The sequence below is a fragment of the Schistocerca gregaria genome, chromosome 2 (assembly GCF_023897955.1).
Source record: "Schistocerca gregaria isolate iqSchGreg1 chromosome 2, iqSchGreg1.2, whole genome shotgun sequence".
NCBI classification, from domain to species: Eukaryota; Metazoa; Arthropoda; class Insecta; order Orthoptera; family Acrididae; genus Schistocerca; species Schistocerca gregaria.
In genome coordinates, this window is record NC_064921.1 from 315,651,944 (window position 1) to 315,675,706 (window position 23,763).

Sequence of the window (23,763 nt, forward strand, 5' to 3'; positions counted from 1 at the left end):
AAGGTGATCTGTACTTATGCCTACCACATGTCACCTTATTAGCGGCCAAATTGGACTCAGGCCGCTGGTCAAACACTAAGCCACCAATCTGCCGCTTAATCATTCTGCCACTGGATTTGTCCAGTTGGTCGTTCTCATCGAACAAGACAAACGTGTACTAGGTGACAACTGGAATAGTGTTTTAAATGCTTATCATTTTCTTGCACGAAAAACACAACAAATTCATGTGAGCAAATTTTATTTAATAAGCCGGTCATAGTTTTCTGTTACCGTTTGCAGTAACAAGAGAGGCTTTAAAATTCTGAATTAATGCGAAGGGAGGGGCTATTCTTGTAGCGGGGAGGGGGGGGGGGGGTCGTCTAAGAAATATTGCAGTATTGTGTTGATCCACTACTTTCAAGCTTCAGATACTGTTACTTTCAGTGACAGAAGGTCCATAAGCCAAAATGAGAAAGAGTAATACTTATGCCTGTACTGGCCGACCGAAATGTTTTACCTAAGACCAACACGGCATACGATGCATGTGACAGGAATCTGAGGCAAGCTGAAATTCTGTTCTCAGAGACCAGTGTTATAGAAATCAATGGTACAAAGACAGTGTAAGGCTTCATCTCTGACTGTAATTTGTATCTGTGGCTAATGTTTTCAAGGACTTTGGTACACTTGGTGTAAAAAAACTGTGGATACAAAATTCTGGGTTGTTTAGAGGAGATGATAAGAAATACATCTTTCATGTGACAAAAATGTCAGATGCACCGTTTCCCTGATTGTGGGACAATGAAAGTTCTGACTGCAGTATGATGAATATTATTTCAACGATGATGGTGAAAATATCTTCCATTCACATTAAGGCCAGCTATCATATGTCTGTTTCTCATTGTCCAACATGATCAAAACCGCCACTACTTTCAGGAATAATAGCTCCATTCTGAGCCAAATGGGCAACCAGCTCTTCTGGAGCGACGCTTAACGCCTTGGTTCAAATGGCTCTAAGCACTATGGGACTTAACATCTGAGGTCATCAGTCACCTAGACTTAGAACCTCTTAAACCTAACTAACCTAAGGACATCACACACGTCCATGCCCGAGGCAGGATTCGAACCTGCGACCGTAGCAGCTGGGTGGTTCCGGGCTGAAGCGCCTAGAACCGCTCGGCCACAATGGCCTTGACGCCTTGAGTTGGCTCAGTATGTCTTGTGCGAATGCAGTCACTGTTCAACCAAATATCGCATCAGGATGGGAGTGAAGCAGGGGTAGCTGGGAGTGAATTTACAGTTGCAGAATTTGCCTTACAACCAAGGAAAACCACCCCAACACCTTAGTCAGAATCGGAGCTCGGAACATTTCTTAACTGAATCCTGAGGCGATACGTCACTTGCAAATGTGGGAAGCTTGTTCACGTTTACACTAAGTATAGACGATGAGTTGATCAACATTTGAAGTCTATGTAACTGCTTGTCATTTGATTTGTATTCAGAACATCAACTGTTTGGCTGTGAGAGCGATATTTGCGTATTAACAAATATCTAATGATAAATTATACCTCGTACGAAACACAGCTGGTTTGTATTACAGCATCTTTGACGGAACTGCCAATCATTACAGATTTCGCCTTACTCAGTCCTTTACATAATTAATAAATTCAATCCCTTAATATTCTTCACCGCACACACGTCGGATTAAGTATGAATCTGTAAGAAAAAAAAGAAAGTTCACCCAGCAAGCAAAAATATGTAGAAATAATAGTTACGCAATATATATTAAGCTCAGCACACGTCAGAAAGCAGAAGAGAAAAATCAGTAGTTCAACGAAATAGCCGGCCACTGTGGCCGAGCGGTTCTAGGCGCTTCAGTCTGGACCCTCGCGACTTCTACGGTCACAGGTTCGAATGCTGCCTCGGGCATGGATGTGTGTGATGTCCTTAGGTTAGGTAGGTTTAAGTGGTTCTAAGTTCTAGGAGACAGATGACCTCCGATGTTAAGCCCCATTGTGCTCAGAGCCATTTGAACCATTTTTCAACGAATTAATCACATCTGCCGAATACAGTACAAATATTACAAAAAAGTGTCAAAATATACTTTCTGCAGCCACTACAGATATAATTCTAACAAGGAATGAACAATCTCATCAATTAAGTCCCATAGTGCTCAGAACCATTTGAACCATTTGAAACAATCTCACCAGACAACTCGAACAGATAGCCTCAGTACCGTTTTTCGGGTTATACTGAAGTGAATGTGCGACTTCAATATAAATTTCCTTGACTGTGAAGCTTCTCTTGACGCTAAGAAAACTGGCAATCAATACCTTTCCGAATCGCCTAGTATATAATGTTCGTCTTCTAATGCGCGCACATTTTAATTCCAAGAATATCGACTGTTAACACACGCTAGCTGTACCAATTTCAGCTTGTGCAGTAAGGGGAAAACAAATGAAACGTTATCAGTCCCCTAACACAATACAATTAGATATGGAATTTACTGTGAGGTGGTTGCAGTATTGATTATAACATTTTTTTATATTCTACATTTTACTAATTGCACGGAAAAAACATTAAATAATCCGACGCAAAATAAGTGAATAACAGCTTGGCCATAGGAACGCAGTAACAGTGAACATACACCCAAGCTTCTATAGTACAAAAGTGACAATGAGATCTGTTCAGTAGGTAAATGAGTAAGACTTTATACAAACAATCGCAGGCTTTTTCTATTAAACTAGAACTACTGACTCAATTTAGTTTGTATCTTCACATAAAATTTGGGCGACTGCGCAAAGAAAAGCAAATTACGTCAAAATTCTGCAGCAGTCTGATGATCGTTTTTGGCGTGTAGTCACAAATAAATCTTGAGAGGTTTGCCAGAGTGGGAAGAACATTACATAATATGTAACATTAGAGCTGTTCTGTCATCAGTAACTATGTATGGGTTTGTCCTGCTCTTAACGGTATGATACAAATGTCGTTACGTATCTTACAGTACCAAAATTGTGTAAGAACCACGTCATAACAAAGCACAGAACACGCCTTGATAGCTACTAGCTTCGTCACTGATGCAGTAGTAGATCTGCGCCATATTGCAGGCTATTACACTGTGATCAAGATATCATGGCAAGGGACTGCATTGCTATTTTCATCGCGTAAAGCTTACATCTACATCTACATCTACATCCATACTCCGCAAGCCACCTGACGGTGTGTGGCGGAGACTACGTTATAGTTATAGTTGCTCAAATTGTAAGACTTACGCTCTGGACCTTGACCGCGTGCCTACACAGTTGCTTGTAGCTGCATTTCTGCTGCGCAGTATTGATAGCACAATTCTTTTGACGAGAGGATCATTGCGCCATTATCTTGCCATTAGTTGCTTCACCACAGCCACTGATGCACGACAAGTTTTCTCAGTTTCCGTACTAAGGAGACGCCAGACGAACACAATACTGTTTTTAGGAGGGAAAATTCCTAACGCTCATTATCACGACTGGAAATAAAATAAGTGTTCGTACTAATAAGGATTTGGTTTCAGTACAATTACTCAGGCAACTGAGGCACTTTAAAGAGGAGCGCAAATGTGTAACACATCGAGCGAGGTGGCGCAGTGGTATCACACTGGACTCGCATTCGAGAGGATTACGGTTCAATCCCGTGTCCGGCTATCCTGATTTAGGTTTTCCGTGATTTTCCTAAATCGATCCAGGCAAATGCCGGGATGGTTCCTTTGAAAGGGCACGGCCGACTTCCTTCCCCATCCTTCCCTAATCCGATGAGACTGGTGACCTAGCTGTTTGGTCTTTTCCCCAAAAAAACAAAACCCAAATGTGTAACAACCTCGTCAGTGAGATTGCCGCTTGTGTGTTAGGCCATAACGTGACAAGAGATGAAACGATTTCTTTCAGCCATCCGGAAACAAAGAGCAACGTAAACAGTGACTGCTGACCCACTCCGAAACAAAACAATTCAAGCAGGCGCTCACTTCATTAATACTGGTGGCTATAATTATCTGAATGCACTGAGCTGTTCTGCATATCAACTTGATAGACCCGAAGTCGATTCATTGTGAAGCTATACTCTCCGGTATTCAAAGATCATTACGTGATTTTCAAAATTCACACGCGTATGTTATCTTGAGACGTTAACCTGTTATATGAAAAAGCCAGTCTACGTGCTGTTTCAGCACAATTACTTCTTGAAAGATTCAGCTAGACGCTTGGCACCATGCAGAGTTCGACTTTTTCTTTTCCAGAGATAAAAAGAAAGGTCTGGAAAGCAGTATTTCATAATTTCGTCCCAAATGGGGAATTTCAAACGCGGCTAAAGGCATTGGCTTTAAATGCACATGACAACTCCCCTGCTGCAGTTAATGGAATGCTGATGCGGTGATACGATAAATTCTTGGATCGCCATGGTGATGATGTTGAAAAGTAATAATTACATCTCCCGTAATCCTGTAAACCAGTTCTTTTGGATATTGGAACTTGTTTTAATTTGTGACTCCAACAGATTCTCAGAATATAAAATATGCCCTGCCTGTGAGTATTGTGATTATACGTTACCTGGATATCGCAAGCTCCTGCAAAAACAAGAATAAAAATATGTATGCTCCTTTTAAAGAATGAAGTGACCTTATTTTTCAGTCAAGAGGTAAATCGTTTTAACGAAGTTACAGAGGAACTGTGGCCGAAAATTCAAGAACGTGTCTGATCAAACCCTTGAAAAATATGTTCTTAACTTATCACTAAAAGGTGTGAACGTATTCCTTGAGTCACAAGCAATATCAAAAATGGAAAATGTTAAGAAGATTAGGGCTTCACGTTTCGTCGACTACGAGGTCATTAGAGGCGGAACACGAACTGGCATGACGACGGATGCTAGTAACAAGTTGTTGGCATCCTTTTCAAAGCAATTATTTCGGTGTTGCCCTTAAGCGATTTAGGTAGTTCATGAAAAACATCCGTATGGCCTGAAGGGGGCTGTTTCAAGCAATATAGCAATTTAAGAACCAGAGCTTAGTACGCAAAAGGTACCAACTGAAGCAAAAAAATAGGGAGATGTTTCGGAAACTTGCTGGCCTGTCAAAAGGGCAGTGAGTTAAGCTTTCATTACCCTCAGTAGCAATACGCTATTGCAGGATACCTTCGAAATTTTGGCCGTGTGTTAAGGTCTAGAGAGACGTACTAATAAACAGGAATCGAAATAAATAATCCGAAAACCAAACACGAAATGTTAATGTCTGTATTAATGTTGATGTATGTATTAAGATTCCTTTGAATTAAAGTCAAGGAACATTGCCTCCATTCAATGACCGTTCAACTGCAAAGAGAATAGCGTACTGGTTGGCACTGATTATGAAGAAACACCACTTAAATCGCTATCCTATGTGGTACGAATGTAAGTTACCCGTTCAACACACTGTTCAGAAACTTTTGGAAAGCTTTTTACCCAATACTTCACACGTGTAATGAAGATAATATTTTCATATGTTGCGTCTCACCAGGCTTGAGAATTGTTTGAAGAGTGCGGTACGTTCTGGGTCTGATTTCTCAGGATCTATGCACCCAAATTGCGTGAAAATGCAATCACATGTCAGTTCTAGTATAATATATTTGTCCAATGATAATCCGTTTATCATCTGCATTTCTTCTTGGTGTAGCAATTTTAATGGCCAGTAGTGTAGGTCATATCTGTCATCAGACCCTCATACGTGGCAAAAGACAGTATCGGTCTAGGCATTTTTATGTGACCATGCGCCACATGAAAGTGAAGGAGACCCATTGCTTTTTATTTTATATATGAAAGACTTAGATGATAGTGGTAGCTGCCAAGTCAAATTTTTTGGCTTAAGTTATCTATGAGGAAGTTCTGTCTAATAAAAAATTAATCATGTCGAATTAGATCATGACAATGTATCATCTTGACGCAAAAATATGCAACTAGCTCTTGATGTACAAAAATTACAGCAAAAAATGCCATACAAACAGTTAGGAGTAACGATATAAATTCAATACACATACATGAGCTAGAATGGCCACATGCGCTCAATTGCTGACAGAAGCATACGTTGATACTCAAATATTTCAAGGCCTTTGGTCTCTTTTTCAGAATCTAATTGTCATCAGCAAATTCTTCATTTCCCAGATTTTCAATCCCTTTTACGAATTTCTCTTTCATTTCAGTTCCTGCTTACTCTATTTATAGAACGAATAACATAGGGATAGACTGCAACCCTGTATCATTGACTTCTTGGCGCACCAGGTCGAGCGTTCTGAGATATTACAAAGCTCTATCATGAGTGGAATGTTGCTGAAACCATTCTGATACTATTCAGGGGCGGCGTGGTGGACTAGGTGCTGGTCGTTTGCGTACGAGCAAGCTGGTGCACATGACTTGTGGTTCCTTTATCGTTCGACATTGACTCACGGTGGTTCACTATTAGGGGCCTCATTTCATGCTAAATAGAGCATAACTCAGCCAGATCGTGGACAAGTAAATAATATTTTGTGTAACATCAGGAAAGTGCGAAAACTGAAGCGGCCGGAAGTAAACGATAATAAAGGCATAAATTGTTCCAGTAAACATAGATCCGCAAAACAGCCGTTTTTAAGGTTGCGTACTTCAGTATGAAATATTGTCCTGTTTAGTAAAAATGTATTTAAATATAAACTTGTCGATAGAGTTCACATCTAACTGAGCTCAAATTTTACCCATGTCCAATGACTAAGAAATGTTGTACAGGCGTGTTAGGCCAACGTTTCTTTTTGCTGCTGACTTGAAATGACATTTAATGTTTCGATGTATTACAATATGGATTGCTCCAGCAGGGCCTGTTGTTTGGCCACGAAAACCGCCATACCTGCACGATTTGGAGTTTCCTGTCTGTGGTCAGGTCATGAGTGAAGTACATTGCGCTCTCGTACTGTTGAAGACCTTGAACAGTGAATTTTTTTGAAGGACATCTTTACCCCCTTTGACTGTAAAAATTATCTGTTCATAAAAATCACTGTTGAAATTTCGGTTGTTTGGGCATTTTCAAGTGGAATACATCGATAATTTTGTTAAGATAGACTATTGGTGAAATTTGATCTCAGTTCAATGGAGACACGAATGAAAAGTTTACGTTTCAGACATGTTTGTATTAGGTAGGACAGCATTGTACCGAAGTCAGTAGCGTCTCTTAGTCAAACATTCGCAGTTATGTTGTTTATGGACCCATGTACAAAGGAATGTTTTTGCTGTTCCCGGCTGGTTATAATTAAAATCGCTGTGATCTGAGTGTTGCAGTGTGGACTGTATACGTTGCAGGATGCTGAAACATCCTAGATATGTTCATTAATTGGTGCCATCGCAAACTATGCTGAACAAATAACACTCCGTTTCTGCCACCAAGTGAAAATATGGAGCTGTAAGCAGAGTGTGAAATGTTTTCTGTCAGTATGCGGTTTGTCGCTTCGCAGTGCATGTTGATTTCTTTTGTTAAGTGACTGTTGGTGTAAACGAACGAAGGTTGAAATTTTCCAAGATCGTGTCTGTGAGGGAGGTATCCGAACTCTTCACGATCTCAAAGATAGCATTCGACGATATACCACTCCGATTACACTGGATATGCCGTGTTATAAATGCAGCATGTTACTTAGTCGGGACACCATACTCGACACGTGTAATTTGTAACCATATCCTAATAAACGTGGCAGATCGACCATTATCATGTGTTTGATCCTTCCTCCTCTTTTCCTGCATCCACACCACACTCTGACACCTTACAGCACCATATTTTGACCCGGCGGCAGAAAGTGGCACTATTGTGGCTCCGTAAACTTTCCCGGCGGAATAACTGATTGTATTCATGTCGGGTCTCCAGCTGGAACATATCGTCATCTGGACACAATATTTCGCTGGTCCAACTGACCGCCATCTTTAGGTGAGCAAGCCGTCGCACTATCTCGCCGGAACTGAAATCAAATACGCCACGGCGGCTTCTTTTTAAGCCGACCGTGGGTCCACCACGAGTGCGCGAACATAACTGCTCTCTAGCGACAGGCATGACAGCGCACCGGTGGTGAAAGCTCGCGGAAACGATATATCGATATCAAACACTATTGACAGTTTTTGATGACCGAAGCAGGGACCGTTGTTTCTTAATGTCAAAAATAACAGGGTTCCAACTCTTACTCAAAGGATACCCCTTATCTCTGTTTATAATATTATCAGATATCCAGATTTCTGTGGCTTCTTTCACTACACAGTTCAATACCGCTACCCAGGAGCAATCACTTGTGTCTCAACTTACAACACTTTGTGTCCTTCAGTAAGACAATATTCCACCACTGCAGACTTTTCTGATTGAAGTAAACGCGTATGGCGATGATGCTCCTGGACCGTACGAATCGTTTGTTCAATATAGGCATTCCCACACTGGTGGGGTGCGAGGACAAATCACTTTAAGATAGCGCCAGGCGGACCGCCGAAATATTGTGTCTAGATGACCCGACATGAATACAAATGTCAATACTCCACTAGCGCACCGATTAATGAACAGACTTACTGTGTTTCTGAGTCCTGCGATGCATACAGCCCGCGCTGCAGATCTCAGTACACTGTCAGTTTAATCACGAGATCTATTCGGAAAGTAAAGTCCAACCGCTCTCAAAATGGAAACCACTGTGAAAATCAAATATGTTTTGTTTGGAATAGTTAGCTATACCTCACAGCTACTTCTCTACATAGTCTCCGCTACGACTTACACAATTGTCCTAGCATTGTACGAACTTACCAATATCCTCGTCATAGAAGGCAGTCGCCTGTGCTTTCCACGAATTCTCTAGGCTGGACTGTGGCTCTTGTGTGTGCCAAAATGTTACTTCATAACCAGCGGTTCATTTGTACAGAGATGAATTTCAGAGAGAGCCAGCTACGGACTGTGCTGTGCATGATCAGACTCTTCCCATCGTAAACACGGCTGAGAACTGTCATGAAAAAAGAAAAAAATGACAGTTATATTATACTGTCTGCATGATATTACACTACTGGCCATTAAAATTGCCACATCACGAAGATGAAGTGCTACAGACATGAAATTTAACCGACAGGAAGAAGATGCTGTGATATGGAAATGATTATCTTTTCAGAGCATTCACACAAGGTTGTCGCCTGTGGCGACACCTACCACCTGCTGACATGAGGAAAGTTTCCAACCGATTTTTCATACACAAACAGCAGTTGACCGGCGTTGCCTGGTGAAACGTTGTTGTGAACCCTTGTGTAAGAAGGAGAAATGCGTACCATCACGTTTCCGACTTTGATAAAGGTCGGATTGTAGCCTATCGGGATTGTGGTTTATTGTATCTCGGCATTTCTGCTCGCATTGGTCGAGATACAATGACTTTTAGCACAATATGGAATCTGTGGTTTCAGGAGGGTAATACGGAACGCCGTGCTCGATCCCAACGGCCTCATATCACTAGCAGCGAGATGACAGGCACCTTATCCGCATGGCTGTAACGGATCGTGCAGCCACGTCTCGATCCCTGAGTCAACAGTTGGGGACGTTTGCAAGACAACAACCATCTGCACGAACAGTTCGACGACGTTTGCAGCAGCAGGGACTATCAGCTCGGAGGCCATCGCTGCGGTTACCATTGACGCTGCACCACAGACAGGAGAGCCTGCGATGGTGTACTCAACGACGAAGCTGGGTGCACGAATGGAAAAACGTCTTTTTTTCGGATGAATCTAGGTTCTGTTTACAGCATCATGATGGTCGCATCCGTGTTTGGCGACATCGCGATGAACGCATATTGGAAGCGTGTATTTGTCACCGTTATACTGGCGTATCACCGGCGTGATGATATGGGGTGCCATTGGTTACACGTCTCGGTCACCTCTTGTTCGCATTGACGGCACTTTGAACAGTGAACGTTACATTTCAGATGTGTTACGACCCGTGGCTCTACCCTTCATTCGATCCCTGCGAAACCCAGCAGAATAATGCACGGCCGCATGTTGCAGGTCCTGTACAGGCCTTTCTGGATACAGAAAATGTTCGACTGTTGCCCTGGCCAGCACATTCTCCAGACCTCTCATGAACTGAAAACGTCTGGTCAATGGTGGCCGAGCAACTGGCTCGTCACAATACTCCAGTCACTACTCTTGCTGAACTGTGGTATCGTGTTGAAGCTGCATGGACAGCTGTAGCTGTACACGCCATCCAAGCTCTGTTTGACTCAATGCCCAGGCGTATCGAGGCCGTTATTGTTCTGGGTACTGATTTCTCAGGATCTATGCACCAAAATTGCGTGAAAATGTAATTGCATGTCAGTCCTAGTATAATGTATTTGTCCAATGAATACCCGTTTATCATCTGCATTTCTTATTGGAGTAGCAATTTTAATGGTCAGTAGTGTAGGTAAAATCTGTCATCAGATCCTCATACTTGGCAAATGATAGTATTGGTCTAGGCATCTTTACGTGACTACTGTGCGCCCAGAACTGAAAAGAGCGACTTGATGCGATCGACGGGGATACTAGAGACACAGCCCAACACAACAGTGCTAGCTTTATTATATTTCGCTGTGGTTTCCATTACGAGGCCGATCGGACCTTACTTTCCGAATAGCCCTCGTATCAGCACCTGGTAATACCGTGCGGGGCTTTCACTATTGATTGTGGTACGCTCTGTAATCGTGCTGTTTTAATGCTGTTTGTCTGAGAGACAGCCTTTCCCGCCTTTGTTGGACGTGCATGCCTGTGTGCGTTCGCAGCTGCGGGGCGCGAGTCATCTGCGTGGAGGTGGAGGGCGTGTTCCGGCTGTCGCGCTTCTCTGCGGCGGTGCGCCGCTTCTACACGCTGCCGGCTCCCGCCGCCTCCGAGGACGGCGTGCAGCGCTACGTGCGCGCCCTCTGCGACATCGTGCAGAGGGAGCGCTGCTCGCTCTACGTGCCCGTCTGCTCCTCCACCACCGCCTACTACGACGCCTTCGCCAAGCCGCACCTCGAAATGCTCGTAAGTACGCACAACACCTGCCTACTCTACACACGTAGCCCGCAAGCCAACATACTACGCCTGACGGAGGGTACCTGTGTAAGTAGGCTGTTTGGATTTTTATGTCGCTAACGCCACGTAGCGCTCTGTATGAAAATCACTGACTGCGCTGTGTGCAGTCTGTGGCTGGTTGGACTCATTGTTGCAATATTCGCTTGTGTAGCGTTGGGCAGTTGGAGGTCAGCCGCCAGCAGTGGTAGAAGTGGGGACAGAGATGCCATAGTTTTGAGAGCGGACGATATGGACGTGTGTCCGTCAGAAAGAGGAAATTTGTAAGAGTAGATGTCATGACCTGATATATACAGGGTGTTACAAAAAGGTACGGCCAAACTTTCAGGAAACATTCTTCACACACAAATAAAGAAAAGATATTATGTGGACATGTGTCCGGAAACGCTTAATTTCCATGTTAGAGCTCATTTTAGTTCCGTCAATGGAGCACGTTATCATGATTTTATACGGGATACTCTCTCTACCTGCGCTGCTAGAACATGAGCCTTTACAAGTACGACACAACATGTGGTTCATGCGCGATGGAGCTCCTGCACATTTCAGTCGAAGTGTTCATACGCTTCTCAACAACAGATTCGGTGACTGAGGGATTGGTAGAGGCGGACCAATTCCATGGCCTCCACGCTCTCCTGACCTCAACCCTCTTGACTTTCATTTATGGGGGCATTTGAAAGCTCTTGTCTACGCAACCTCGATACCAAATGTAGAGACTCTTCGTGTTCGTATTGTGGACGGCTGTGATACAATACGCCATTCTCCACGGCTGCATCAGCGCATCAGGGATTCCATGCGGCGGAGGGTGGATGCATGTATCCTCGCTAACGGAGGACATTTTTAACATTTCCTGTAACAAAGTGTTTGAAATCACGCTGGTACGTTCTGTTGCTGTGTGTTTCCATTCCATGATTAATGTGAATTGAAGAGGAGTATTAAAATGAGCTCTAACATGGAAAGTAAGTGCTTCCGGACACATGTCCACATCACATATTTTCTTTCTTTCTGTCTGATGAATGTTTCCTGAAAGTTTGGCCGTACCGTTTTGCAACACCCTGTATATTATGACTTTTTAGCACTACATTATTTGTTCTCTATCAAAATCTTTCATTTGCTAATTATCCCTGTCAGTAGTTAGTGCCTTCAGCGGTTAGAATCTTTTATTTAGCTGGCAGTATTGGCGCTCGCTCTACTGCAGTAGTTCGAGTAACGAAGAATTTTGTAAGGTAAGTGATTCATGAAAGGCATAGGTTATTGTTATTCAAGGCCAATCTTTTGTAGGGATTATTGAAAGTCAGATTGCGTTGCGCTAAAAATATTGTGTGTCAGTTTAGTGATGATCAGTAAGTAGAGAGTCTGAGTACGTTCAGTTTTGCTCAGCTGTTTGAAAATCAAATAATGTATGAGGTTTTCCAGCTCTGTCATTTTTAAATTTTTCTAAGGGGACGTGACACCTACCAATACTAGTCATTGTCGATCGTGTTTTAGTGGCAAACGAAGCGAAAGAAAAACGACTATCTACAATGAAGAGGCAAAGAACTGATACACCTGCCTAATATAGTGTAGGGCTGCCGCGAGCACGTAAAAGTTCCGCAACACGACGTGCCATGAACTCGACTAATGTCTGAAATAGTGCTGGAGGGAACTGACACCATGAATCTGTCCAAAAATCCGTAATAGTACAAGGGGGTGGAGATTTCTTCTGAACAGCACGTTGCAAGGCATCCCAGATATGCTCAATAATGTTCATATCCGGGGGGTCTGGTGGCCAGCGGAAGTGTTTAACATCAGAAGAGGATTCCTGGAGCCACTCTGTAGCAACTCCGGACGTGTGGGATGTCGCATTGTCCTGCTGGAGTTGCCCGAGGCTGTTGGAATACACAACGGATATGAAGGGATGCAGGTGATCAGACACCTTGCTTACGTACGTGCCATCTGTCAGTCGTATCTAGACGTGTCAGGGGTCCCATATCTCTCCAGCTGAACACGCCCCACACCATTACAGAGCCTCCAACAACTTGAACTGTCCCCTGCTGACATGCAGGGTCCATGGATTCATGAGGTTGTCTCCATACCCGTACTCGTCAAGCCGCTGTCGTCCGACGAGACAACATATTTCTAATCATCAACAGTCCAATGTAGGTGCGGATGGCGCAGGCGAGGCGTAAAGCTTTGTGTCGTGCAGTCATATAGGATATACGAGTGGGCCTTCGCCTCCGAAAGCCCATATCGATGATGTTTCGTTGAATGGTTCGCACGCTGACACTTTTTGATGGGTCAGCATTGAAATCTGCAGCAATTTGAGGAAGAGTTGCACAACTGTCACGTTGAACGATTTTCTTCAGTCGTCGTTGGTCCCGTTCTTGCAGGATCTTTTTCTGGCCGCAGTGATATCGGAAATTTGATGTTTTACCGGATTCCTGATATTCACGGTACACTCGTGAAATGATCTTACGGGGAAACCCCCACGTCATCGCTAACTTGGATATGCCATGTCCCATCGCTCGTGCGCCGACTATAACACCACGTTCAAACTCGCTTAAATCTTGATAACCTGCAATTGTAGCAGCAGTAACCGATCAAACAACTGCTGCAGACACTTGTTGTCTTACACAAGCATTGCCTTCCGCAGCGCCATATTGTGCCTGTTTCCATATATCTGTATTTGAGTACGCATACCTGTCCAAGTTTCTTTGGCGCTTCAGTGTATAAGCCTCCGTACGAATCCTAATTTCTCTTATCTTGTCTCCGCTATCCTCACGCTAAATGTACATTGATGACAGTAGAATCGTACTGCAGCTACCTGCAAATACTGGTTCTCTAAATTTACTCACAGATGTTTCGCGAAAAGAACTTCGACTTCCCTCCAGGCATTCCCATTTGCGATCACGAAGCATCTTCGTAGTACACGTGTTTTAATCTAAACTACTGGTAACAAATCTAACTGGACGCCTCTGAGTTAATCCTAGCTGGTGGCGATCTCAAACACTCGAGCTGTAATCAAGAATGGGTCACACAGTTCTTCTGTACGCGCTCTCCTTTGTACATCAGCTACATATTTTTATAATTTTCTGATTTAACTGAAGTCTACCATTCGCCTTTCTTACAACCGCCTTTACACAGTGCAACGTTACACCTAGATATTTAATCAACGTGACTGTGTCGGATAGGTCACCACTATTAGACTACTGTACTTGAAAGTTACAGCATTGTTGCCTCTCATCCCATTAGCTTGCACTTTTCTAAATTTAGAGCAAGGTACCATTCACCATGCCAAATAGTAATTCTATTGGCTCTGAGCACTATGGGACGTAACTTCTGAGGTCATCAGTCCCCTAGACCTTAGAACTACTTAAACCTAAGGACGTCACACACACCCATGCTCGAAGCAGGATTCGAACCTGTGACCGTAGCGGTCGCGCGGTTCCAGACTGTAGCGCCTAGCACCGCTCGGCCGGCAGTAATTCTATTTATAAGTCATCATGTATCATCCTACAGTCACTCAACGACGATACTTTTCAATACACAACGGGGTCATCACTAAAATACCGAGCGAGGTGGCGCAGCGGTTAACACACTGGACTGGCATTCGGGAGGACGACGGTTCAAGCGCGTGATTTATCTAAATCGCTTAAGGCAAAGTACTTGATGGTTCCTTTGAAAGGGCACAGCCGACTTCCTTCACCATACCTTCCCTAATCTGATGGGACCGATGGCCTCTGTGTTTGGTCCCTGCCCGCAAATCAACCAACTAACCAGCCATCTCTAAAGTGTTGCAGATTACTGTTCATCCTATCCACCAGCTTGTCTCTGGTGATCACTCACCGTGCAGGAACACACACTAGGTTCTGTCAAGAGCAGGCGTTCAGTAAGTGATACACAATGTTATCCTCCACTTATGCGGCCACAAAACCCTGTTTTTCAACGTAATCTCCGTTCAACTCGTCCGCCTTTCGCCATCTGACTGGTAGAGCCTGTATGCCAGCATGGTATGACTGTACTGGTCGACGTCATCATACTGAATCCATATAATGGAATGGTCCGGCCACCTTGGTGCAGGTCTTATTACTTTCGACGCCATATTGGGCGATCTGCGCTCCGGATAGGGGTGTAATGATGATGAAGACAGCACAACATCCAGTCCCTGAGCGTAGAAAATCCTCCACCCAGCCGGGAATCGAACCCGGGCCCGTAGGACGGCAATCCGTCACACTGACCACTCAGCTATCGGGGAGGACATCCATATAATCCCTCTTGCGGAATGCATCCTTCATCGTTCTTTATGGTCTTACTCTATGCGACGAGGAACCCAGCGGGCACACGACTTTGAGCACCCCAGCTGGTGGACGAGTGTGTCACCACTACCAGATGTGCGACTAAGTGCTTTATTGTGATCCGTCGGACACCTCGAATGAGTGTGGCCACAAGTTCCAAAATTGGAGGAGTCACGGCTCTGTGCACCGGTCGGCCCGCAGGAGATCGAACAGGTTGGCGCGACCTTGCTGCGATGGTGAGAGACGCCTCGCGCAGTTGCTCACCATTTTCACCGGAAGGTCTCCGTAGACATTCTGCAAGCACCTATGAATATCTGCGACGCTTTCGTTTCCCGTCAAAGGAAACTCAATGACAACTGTGTGCTTGGAGTCCGCAGCTCGTGGTCTAATGGCTAGCGTTGCTGCTTCTGGATCACGGGGTCCCAGGTTCTATTCCCGGCCAGGTTGGGGATTTTCTCTGCTCAGGGACTGGGTGTTGGTGTTGTTTCCATCACCATCATCATCATCATACGTGACAGTGACTAGATTGGACGGTGGAAAAAAGAGGACTGCGTAAAAATTGAGACTTTGTACGTGCGCTAATGACCGCGCATTTGAGCGCCCTACAAACCAAACACCATCATCTCTGCTTGGAGTATACCCGTTACTGAGGCCATTTTGAAGGGTACATATAGCACCGACAACTATCGGCGCTTCAACAAATTAGATTGGTTGGAGTGGGAATGTTCCACAATGTACCACTACAATTTCCGAAGTTTTTCAACCGCAACTGGCCGAGATAAAAATGTGTTGAATTAGCTATTGAACTCCCGTCTTATTTAAGAAATCTTCAAGCTACTGACATATGAGGACCTGCTCCTCATGCTCGGACCTTCGTTAACAGTTTGTAGTGGGGCACCGTATCAAATGCTTTTCGGAACTCTGGGAATGTGTAAAGTGCCTGTTCCCGTCATACACAGTTCACAAGAAACCGTGCAAGAAAAGGGCAACGTGAATTTTGAACAAGCGATGCTGTCCTTCAGAGAGAAGAAGATGCCAGGGGCAGAGGAGAGGGGGGAGGAAAGAAGGTATGGGGGTAGGGGAAGCCTGGGGGGGAGGAAGGAGGAGGGAGAGAAGGGAGAGAGGGTGCCCTGAGGAAAAAAAAACACAGGTAGTGGAAGAGGAGGATCAAAGTTGATAGGATGGGTAGATGGAGGGGATGAGGGCATCATCAGGGAGAGGGAGCTGGTGGAAGCCACCTTGGGAGAGGATAAGGAGGGTGGCGAGATGGAGAGCAAGTGGGACGTGGGTATACAGGTGCGGCAGCGGACGGGGGTGTGAGAGAAAAGCAGGTGAAGGGGATCTAGTTTCTGGGAGGTGCAGAGGATCCGTATCCGTTCGAGGAAAAGGAGGAGGAGTGGGAACGAAATAAGGTCATACAAGATCTGTGTGGGGGAGGGGAGATGGATGCGAAAGGGAAGGTGGAGAGCATGGCACTCGAGGATTTGAAGGGATTTGTAAATGGTCGGAGGGGCGCAGATCCAGGCCAGGTGGGCGTAACAGAGGATAGGATGGATGAGGGATTTTTAGGTGTGGAGGATGGTGGAGGGGTCCAGACCCCATGTGCGGCCAGAAAGGAGCTTGAGGAGACGGAGTCAGGAGCGTGCCTTGGCCTGGATTGTCTGGAGACAGGGGGTCCAGGAGAGGCGACAGTCAAGGGTGACGCCAAGGTACTTAAGCGTGGGGGTGAGGGCAATAGGACGGCCTTAGATTGTTACATAGAAGTCGAGGAGATGGAAGGAAGGAGTGGTTTTGCCTACAATGATCGCCTGGGTCTTGGAAGGATTGACCTTTAGCAACCACTGGTGAACCGGTCAAGATGGGATTGGAGAAGGTGTTGGGAGCACTGCAGAGTGGTGGCAAGGGCAAGGAAGGCGGTGTCATTGGTGTACTGGAGAAGGTGGATGGGGGGTGAGGGCAGCGGCATGTCCGCCGTATACAAAAGGAACGGAAGAGGGGAGAGGACGGAACCTTGGGGCACACCAGCAGAGGGGAAGAAGGTGTAGGAATCCGTGTTATGGATGGTGAAGCAGGTAGGTCGTTGGGAAAGAAAGGACCCGATCAAACGGACGTAGTTGATAGGAAGGGGGAAGGTTTGGAACTTAAGGAAGATCCTGGAATGCCACACGTGGTCATAGGCGCGTTCGAGGTCGAGGGAGTGGAAGATAGCGGAGCGACGGAAATTGAGCTGTATGGAGAGGAGATGAGTGAGGCGAAGGAGAAGGAGAAGGTCATCGGCAGAGAAGGCTGGCCGAAAGCCACAGTGGGTAACGGGAAGAAGGCGGTGCTGGCGGAGATGCTGGTGGATGCGTCGGGTAAGGTGTATTGTCCCCAGTCCACAGTACTTAAGTAGTAAGATACTGGATCGTGTTGGAAGAGAGCAGGGTTCAATTCCCTGGGCCACAATCCTTAATCTTATAAGTGGGCATCATGAACATTTCCACTCAAATCCTTCTGGTTTCCCGTGGGTTCCGCAGGATTCTGAGGGTTGATTTAATAGGAATGACGAATTTCAGGACGGCAGGAGTGAGGTGTTACTAGTTAAAGCTTTCTCCACTAGATGGTACCTGTCGTCAGTCAAGATAATATATTCTCGGCAGTTTATAAAGGTTTCCATTGTTTATGATCTTAAGAATACAAAATATAGGAGCCCTTATCCTAAAGAAAAACTAACTTCTCGAATTGTTTTGGAGCTTGCTCACGATTTTCTTAGAAAGGGGTCTTGAATTTATCTTGACAAATGATTCACTAGTTCGTCTGTGGTAGACAAACTAACGTGTAAGAACCCCGACGCTGACGACAAATTACGGCAAAACAGAAAGGATTTCCCTGAATTCATTAAAAATGAAAAACAGAAGGAGAAAGAATATGTAACGGCGTACAGAAAGAAGACGATGTTGATGATATGGAAGGACAAGTGCAGTTCAATTACAATAGATTTTAAAAAGGAAATTCAAATAATGGCATCATGCTAGAGCCAAGTGTTGTCACGCATTACAACAAGAATATTGGAGGTGTGAGCAGGAGATACACTCATTTGCAAAGTTATCAAGTGAGCCAGAGCAGACTGAAAAACATTATTGGAAAATTTTTCACCGTTTATTGAAAGTTCCATACTTCAGTGCATATGTTCGGTACAAGGAAAACGGCAGCGAAATAACAAATTGGAATTTTGATTAGTCTCAGGGAATACAGCAAGGGTCATCAATTGGACACCCACCTCTTATAGCCAGGCATTTTCCAGAATTTTTGCCAGTAAGCATGTGGTTGCTAACTCGCCCTCATGCGAATACATGGCTCAACGTCGTCGGAGGACGCTGAAGGCCTTTGAACAGAGGGGTCCCGCACTCCAGCTATGTAAAGTAACTACGCACAGTCCAGTTCCACAAGATACTGTAGAGGCTACAATTGTTATTATTTGCATCAAATACGGCCTCGCACGCGACGCCACACGAAAAGAGTGGAGCAACTTCCTCTAGCTTCGCGATGCTTTTGGAAATCTGTCAAGCTAGACTGGTCGACTATCCCTACCGAACGGTTCAAATTTAGCAGGTCGTGAGTTTACAACCTCTAAGACTAGAAGACTCTATGATATTTCGTCCAAACATGTCTCCGTTTTGAGAAAACGGAATTGAAAGTGGAGCATTTTTCATCAAATGCGTATTTTCCTAGGAAAAGAGGAAAGGAACTCCTACTACTGCCGCTTATGTACCCACATCGTTAGAGTTGTTTGACGACAGCGCCACTGCTGTGGTGATCAAGGCATCTGACTGGGGAGCAGAGAACCTCTGTTCGATTCCCAGATGGACTCTGCAGTATTTTTCGCATTTGTTTTCTCTATCGGAAATGGTAGAAATAGGACGGCTAATAAGGGAAGTAAATCAATAAGAACCAATAAAAAAACCTATGCAAATTCCTCAGTTGACGTGGATTGTAAAAGAATAAGAATTTGAATCCTGTTTTCCTCATAATGGCTCTTTCATTCATTCTTTTACATGTCCTCAGTTTCCTTCAACAATTAGAGGGCGATTAAACTTTCGCTACTTGACAGAGCCCCGATGGAAAACGAGTGATCGTAGGAAAGTGGAACTTTGTGGAAATACTTTTAATAGCACATGAAAGAGAAATAATGAATAAACCAATGAAAGATACATATTATAATTTCTACACGAGAGGGTAACATTAGTTCATTACGCACTATGTCTACGTTCCAGGTTGCCAACGTTGCTCAATGTGTCTATCTTCTATGTCCATGACAGCCTGGAACATCACTAGAGATACTGTTCCACAATTTTTCGCAGCACTTTTCCAACTGTGGAGCATATAATGTTCAACTGTCGTGACACAGCTCCTGCACTACTTAACGGTCGCACAATGCGTCCAACATTCTCAAATGGTTCAAATGGCTCTGAGCACTACGGGACCTATCATCTGAGGTCATCAGTTCCCCAGAACTTAGAACTACTTAAAACTAACTAACCTTAGGACATCACACACATCCATGCCCGAGGCAGGACTCGAACCTGCTACCGCAGAGGTCGCGGCGTTCCAGACTGAAGCGCCTAGAACCGCTCGGCCACAGCGGCCGGCCCAGCATTCTCAGCCATGGCAACTTGAATTTCTTCAACAGTTTGTGGCGCAGTTCACCGTCGTCGTCTTCCAGGAGCAATTCCGAAATCGTCAGTTAATTCGAACTTCCTAATCATGTTCTTCAACCACGGTACGGATAGAGGACCTCTCCGTATTTCTTTAACGAGTAGATACTCGCGAAAAGTAGCAGCGCCGTTGTTGTTGTTTTGATAAAACAGCTTTAAGAGTGAATTCCTGCTCACTTTGCCCAGACCCACGTTGACTATCTGCAACTGTAATGCACACTGATGGTTGTGTTTCAACTCTACGTCGCCTGCCAGTACCTGCACCTAATGGGAAGTCACGGCACTAATGGCGCAAATCCTGCAGCACGCGGTCTGAACAGCAGTCCTATAAAGTTCCGTACGCATACCGCAAATAGTTTTCCATTTTCACTGTCTGACGTAGCGACAATTTAATTATAAACCATCCAGTACATGGGTGGTACTTCTCATACAAACATTCGAAGCAAATGAGTGAGTGTGAGTGTCATTTTGTGGCGCTACTCCTCACTTTGTCATAACATTATTTAGCCAAGTTATCCACATCCATTTTTTGGATATCTGTAAGGCCACTGATAACCTCGTCGTTGAGCTTCCGTAAGGATCAAACACACACACACACACACACACACACACACACACACACACAAACACACAGTCACACGCACGCACTCGAAGCAAATATACACGTGGCACGAAGAACATCTAATGAATGCAATCCTCGCGCAACGACATCGTTCCTTCCGAATATTTAGACGAAAAACAGACTTTGTTTACATTTAAAAATATTTCTTGTTTTCGGAAATTAATTTTAATGCATACCACGCATGAGATCACACCTTCTGAAAAGTCGCCGGTGAAAGTTGCTCATTAATTATGTTGTGGATCGTAGTTGCGTACACATGGTTGCGTATTTCCTGCTGCGCTTCCAGAAACATATAGCAATTTTGCAACGGCAACTTCGGTGTAAACAAGCATCTCGTGGTCTTCAGCCTGCGGTCTCTCGTAACAAATTCACAGCACTATTACTCGGAACTGTTTTCATACAATGAGCTTTAAAACTTCAGTTTTTTGCTAAAACAAGTCGTTTGAAAAATTTATTTGCCTACCTTATTATTATTTCTTCCGAATTACCATATTACCTCCCATACACCAACAAACACAAAAATGGAAAGAAATATAAACAAAACAAAGGGCAGAATGCAACTGGAAATCGAGCACAGTTTTTTAGTTCAGCAACAACGAACCTTAAACATTAAAAAATTTTATTCGCAAATGCTTGCATGTCTGAAGGAACATTGTATAATGTGAACTGTCAACATAAGAATTGTACAGCAACATAAGAACAACCAAATGCCTTCGTCGTTACACCAGCGGCACTGTTGTTGAATATCGTCTACCAGTTCGGTACATACAGAAAGCGGCAGTCGTAACTGTTTCTTTCGACGATTTCTAGGTAAATTCTCCTTTGCGGACCTCGTATGGGATGATGATAAATACTCAGCAATCTATCGATCCCGTCAATTTTGAGTCGATTACGCGTCATGAACTTTAAGGAGGTTATCTCAGAAACGGGAGCGAGTTGAGCCAAAATATTTTAGAGCCTCTAATTTTAGGTCGTATCTGTCAAATGTGAACCTAACTGGTTGGCAGTGTCTCAGAGCGTCTCCTTGTTACCATATAAAACTCCATGTTTTCTGAACAGGGGTCTCTCTCTGCGTCAAGCACACGGACGCCGAACCTGTGACGGTCGATCTCCAATGTAGAACTACGCATTCTCAAGTCTCATTTCTCCGCAGTTAGCACTGGTGCCAACATTACCTCTCGTAGGACTTGAGTATTTCTGTGAAGTTCCTGTGCACATCCTATGTACTTTTTCTAATTTATCGTTGCTCAAGGATAGAGAACACACATCTATTAAAATTCATTGTTGGCTCCTTCGGATTTTTCTCTGGAAGTTGCTTCGATAGCCGAGTCAAGTGCAGGTGTTGCTTGAAATGGCTCTAAGCTCTATGGGACTTAACATCTGAGGTCATCAGTCCCCTAGACTACGTAAACCTAACTAACCTAAGGACATCACACACATCCATGCCCGAGGCAGGATTCGAACCTGCGACCGAAGCAGCTGCGTGGTTCCAGACTGAAGCGCCTAGAACCGCTCTGGACCGCGGCCGGAAAGTGCAGATGTCATAGGACACTTATCCACATCAGTATTCAAACTTCACTTTAGAGGTGAGATATACTCCGCTTGTAACGCCTAAGTGTGACGCACAGATCATCCGGACACAAAACTTCTCTGACAATTTTCATTCTTTCTTATCTCGTAGCGTATAAGCTTTGATCAATTTAAGGAATTTCATCTCAACCACCTCTACTTGTTAACATCATTTTGGTAATCAGCAAACAAATGAACCTTAAGAGTGACAATCACATCATCCTTCATCAAAATTTAGCCCCGCGCACAGCACAAATTATGAGAGCCATCATGCTCGGCATGCGAGCTAATGAGCCCGTCGCGCCAGCAGTGAACGGGGAACTAAATTGTATTGGCTGCATGGAATTTTGAACGACACTTTTCCCGAACATGGAGTCCAGTGTCTTAACGTTTGAGCCAGTTCACTCATTTCTTCATTCATATGTTTGTTCGGCCAACCTCATTTCGTCCCTTCCCCCCACCCCGCTGCCCACCTCCCTGGAGTTTCTTTAAATGTTTATATGTCCGATAGAATTTCAAGATGGTTTCATAGACTACCTGTGTTCGCTCTCCACTTAAGCTGGCTGCACCTAAACTCCTACTTGGTATTTGATTATGACGGCGCAGACGAGGTGTATATTGCCCACCTTCCTTCCTACTGCGGAATAATAATGAATTGAGTTTTTAGGAGTGCTATGTATTTATTTCTTTCTGTCACACAGCTGTTGCGTTGTAGCTTGGAGTAACACGTACAGGCGGCGAAAGACTTCCCGTGGGTCCGAATAAAAGGCCTCCCCAGTTAGTCTGACAAATAGGTTCCAGGTTCCGTCTGTGGCTCACAATGTCCCACAGCCACATGCACTTGCTTGTCACTTTTCAGAGGAAACCTCTCGCCTTCAAGATCCGGGCTGTCACAGACTGTGGGATTATTGGTAGCTGGGCTCTCCAATGTTAGGCGCGTTATGGGGCGCCTTAGCGATTTAGCTGCAAAGGAGGAGAAGAAAGCCAGTGTGCACTCCGTATGCATACCGGTTGGAGTCATTCCAGACTTGTAACGGGTGCTTCCAGATGCCATGAAGAGCACAGGTTGCAGGTAAATGCACGTGATGGCTCACGTCGGTACCAGTGAGGTTTGTCGCTTTGGATCAGAAGAGATTCTCTCTGGTTTCGACGAGCTATCAGAAATTGTAAAGGCTGCCCCTCTTGGTTGCGAGACGAAAGCAGAGCTCACCATTTGCTGCATAGTCGATTGGACCGATTGCGGATCTTTGGTAAAAAGCAGAGTGGAGGGTCGGATTCAGAGGCTCAAAAGGTTCTGCGACCTTGTAAGCTGCAGATTCCTCGACTTGCGCCATAGGGTGGTGGGGGGTAGGATCCGCTAAATGGGTCAGGAATCCATTACACGCAGGAGGCGGCTACACTGGTAGCAGGGCTCTGAGGTGTGGAGTGGGCGACATTTTACTTTAGAGAGCCTCGAGGAAACACAGAAAGGGCTTCAGTCTCAAAGCTTGCAGATTGAACACAGGAAGAACGTAGATCTAGGGACCATCGGTACAACAACTGTAAACTGTCGTAGCTGTATCAG

The 23,763-nt window shown here is 44.7% G+C and overlaps 1 protein-coding gene across 1 annotated transcript in view; it reads left to right on the forward strand.

The window, feature by feature from the left end:
• The window catches only part of LOC126336938 (uncharacterized), a 209,706-nt gene that overhangs the window by 78,341 nt on the left and 107,602 nt on the right, over window positions 1–23,763 (forward strand). Inside the window, exon 3 of the mRNA XM_050001115.1 lies at window positions 10,755–10,995. Coding sequence (XP_049857072.1) covers window positions 10,755–10,995 — 241 coding nt within the window. The remainder of the gene's footprint in view (window positions 1–10,754; window positions 10,996–23,763) is intronic.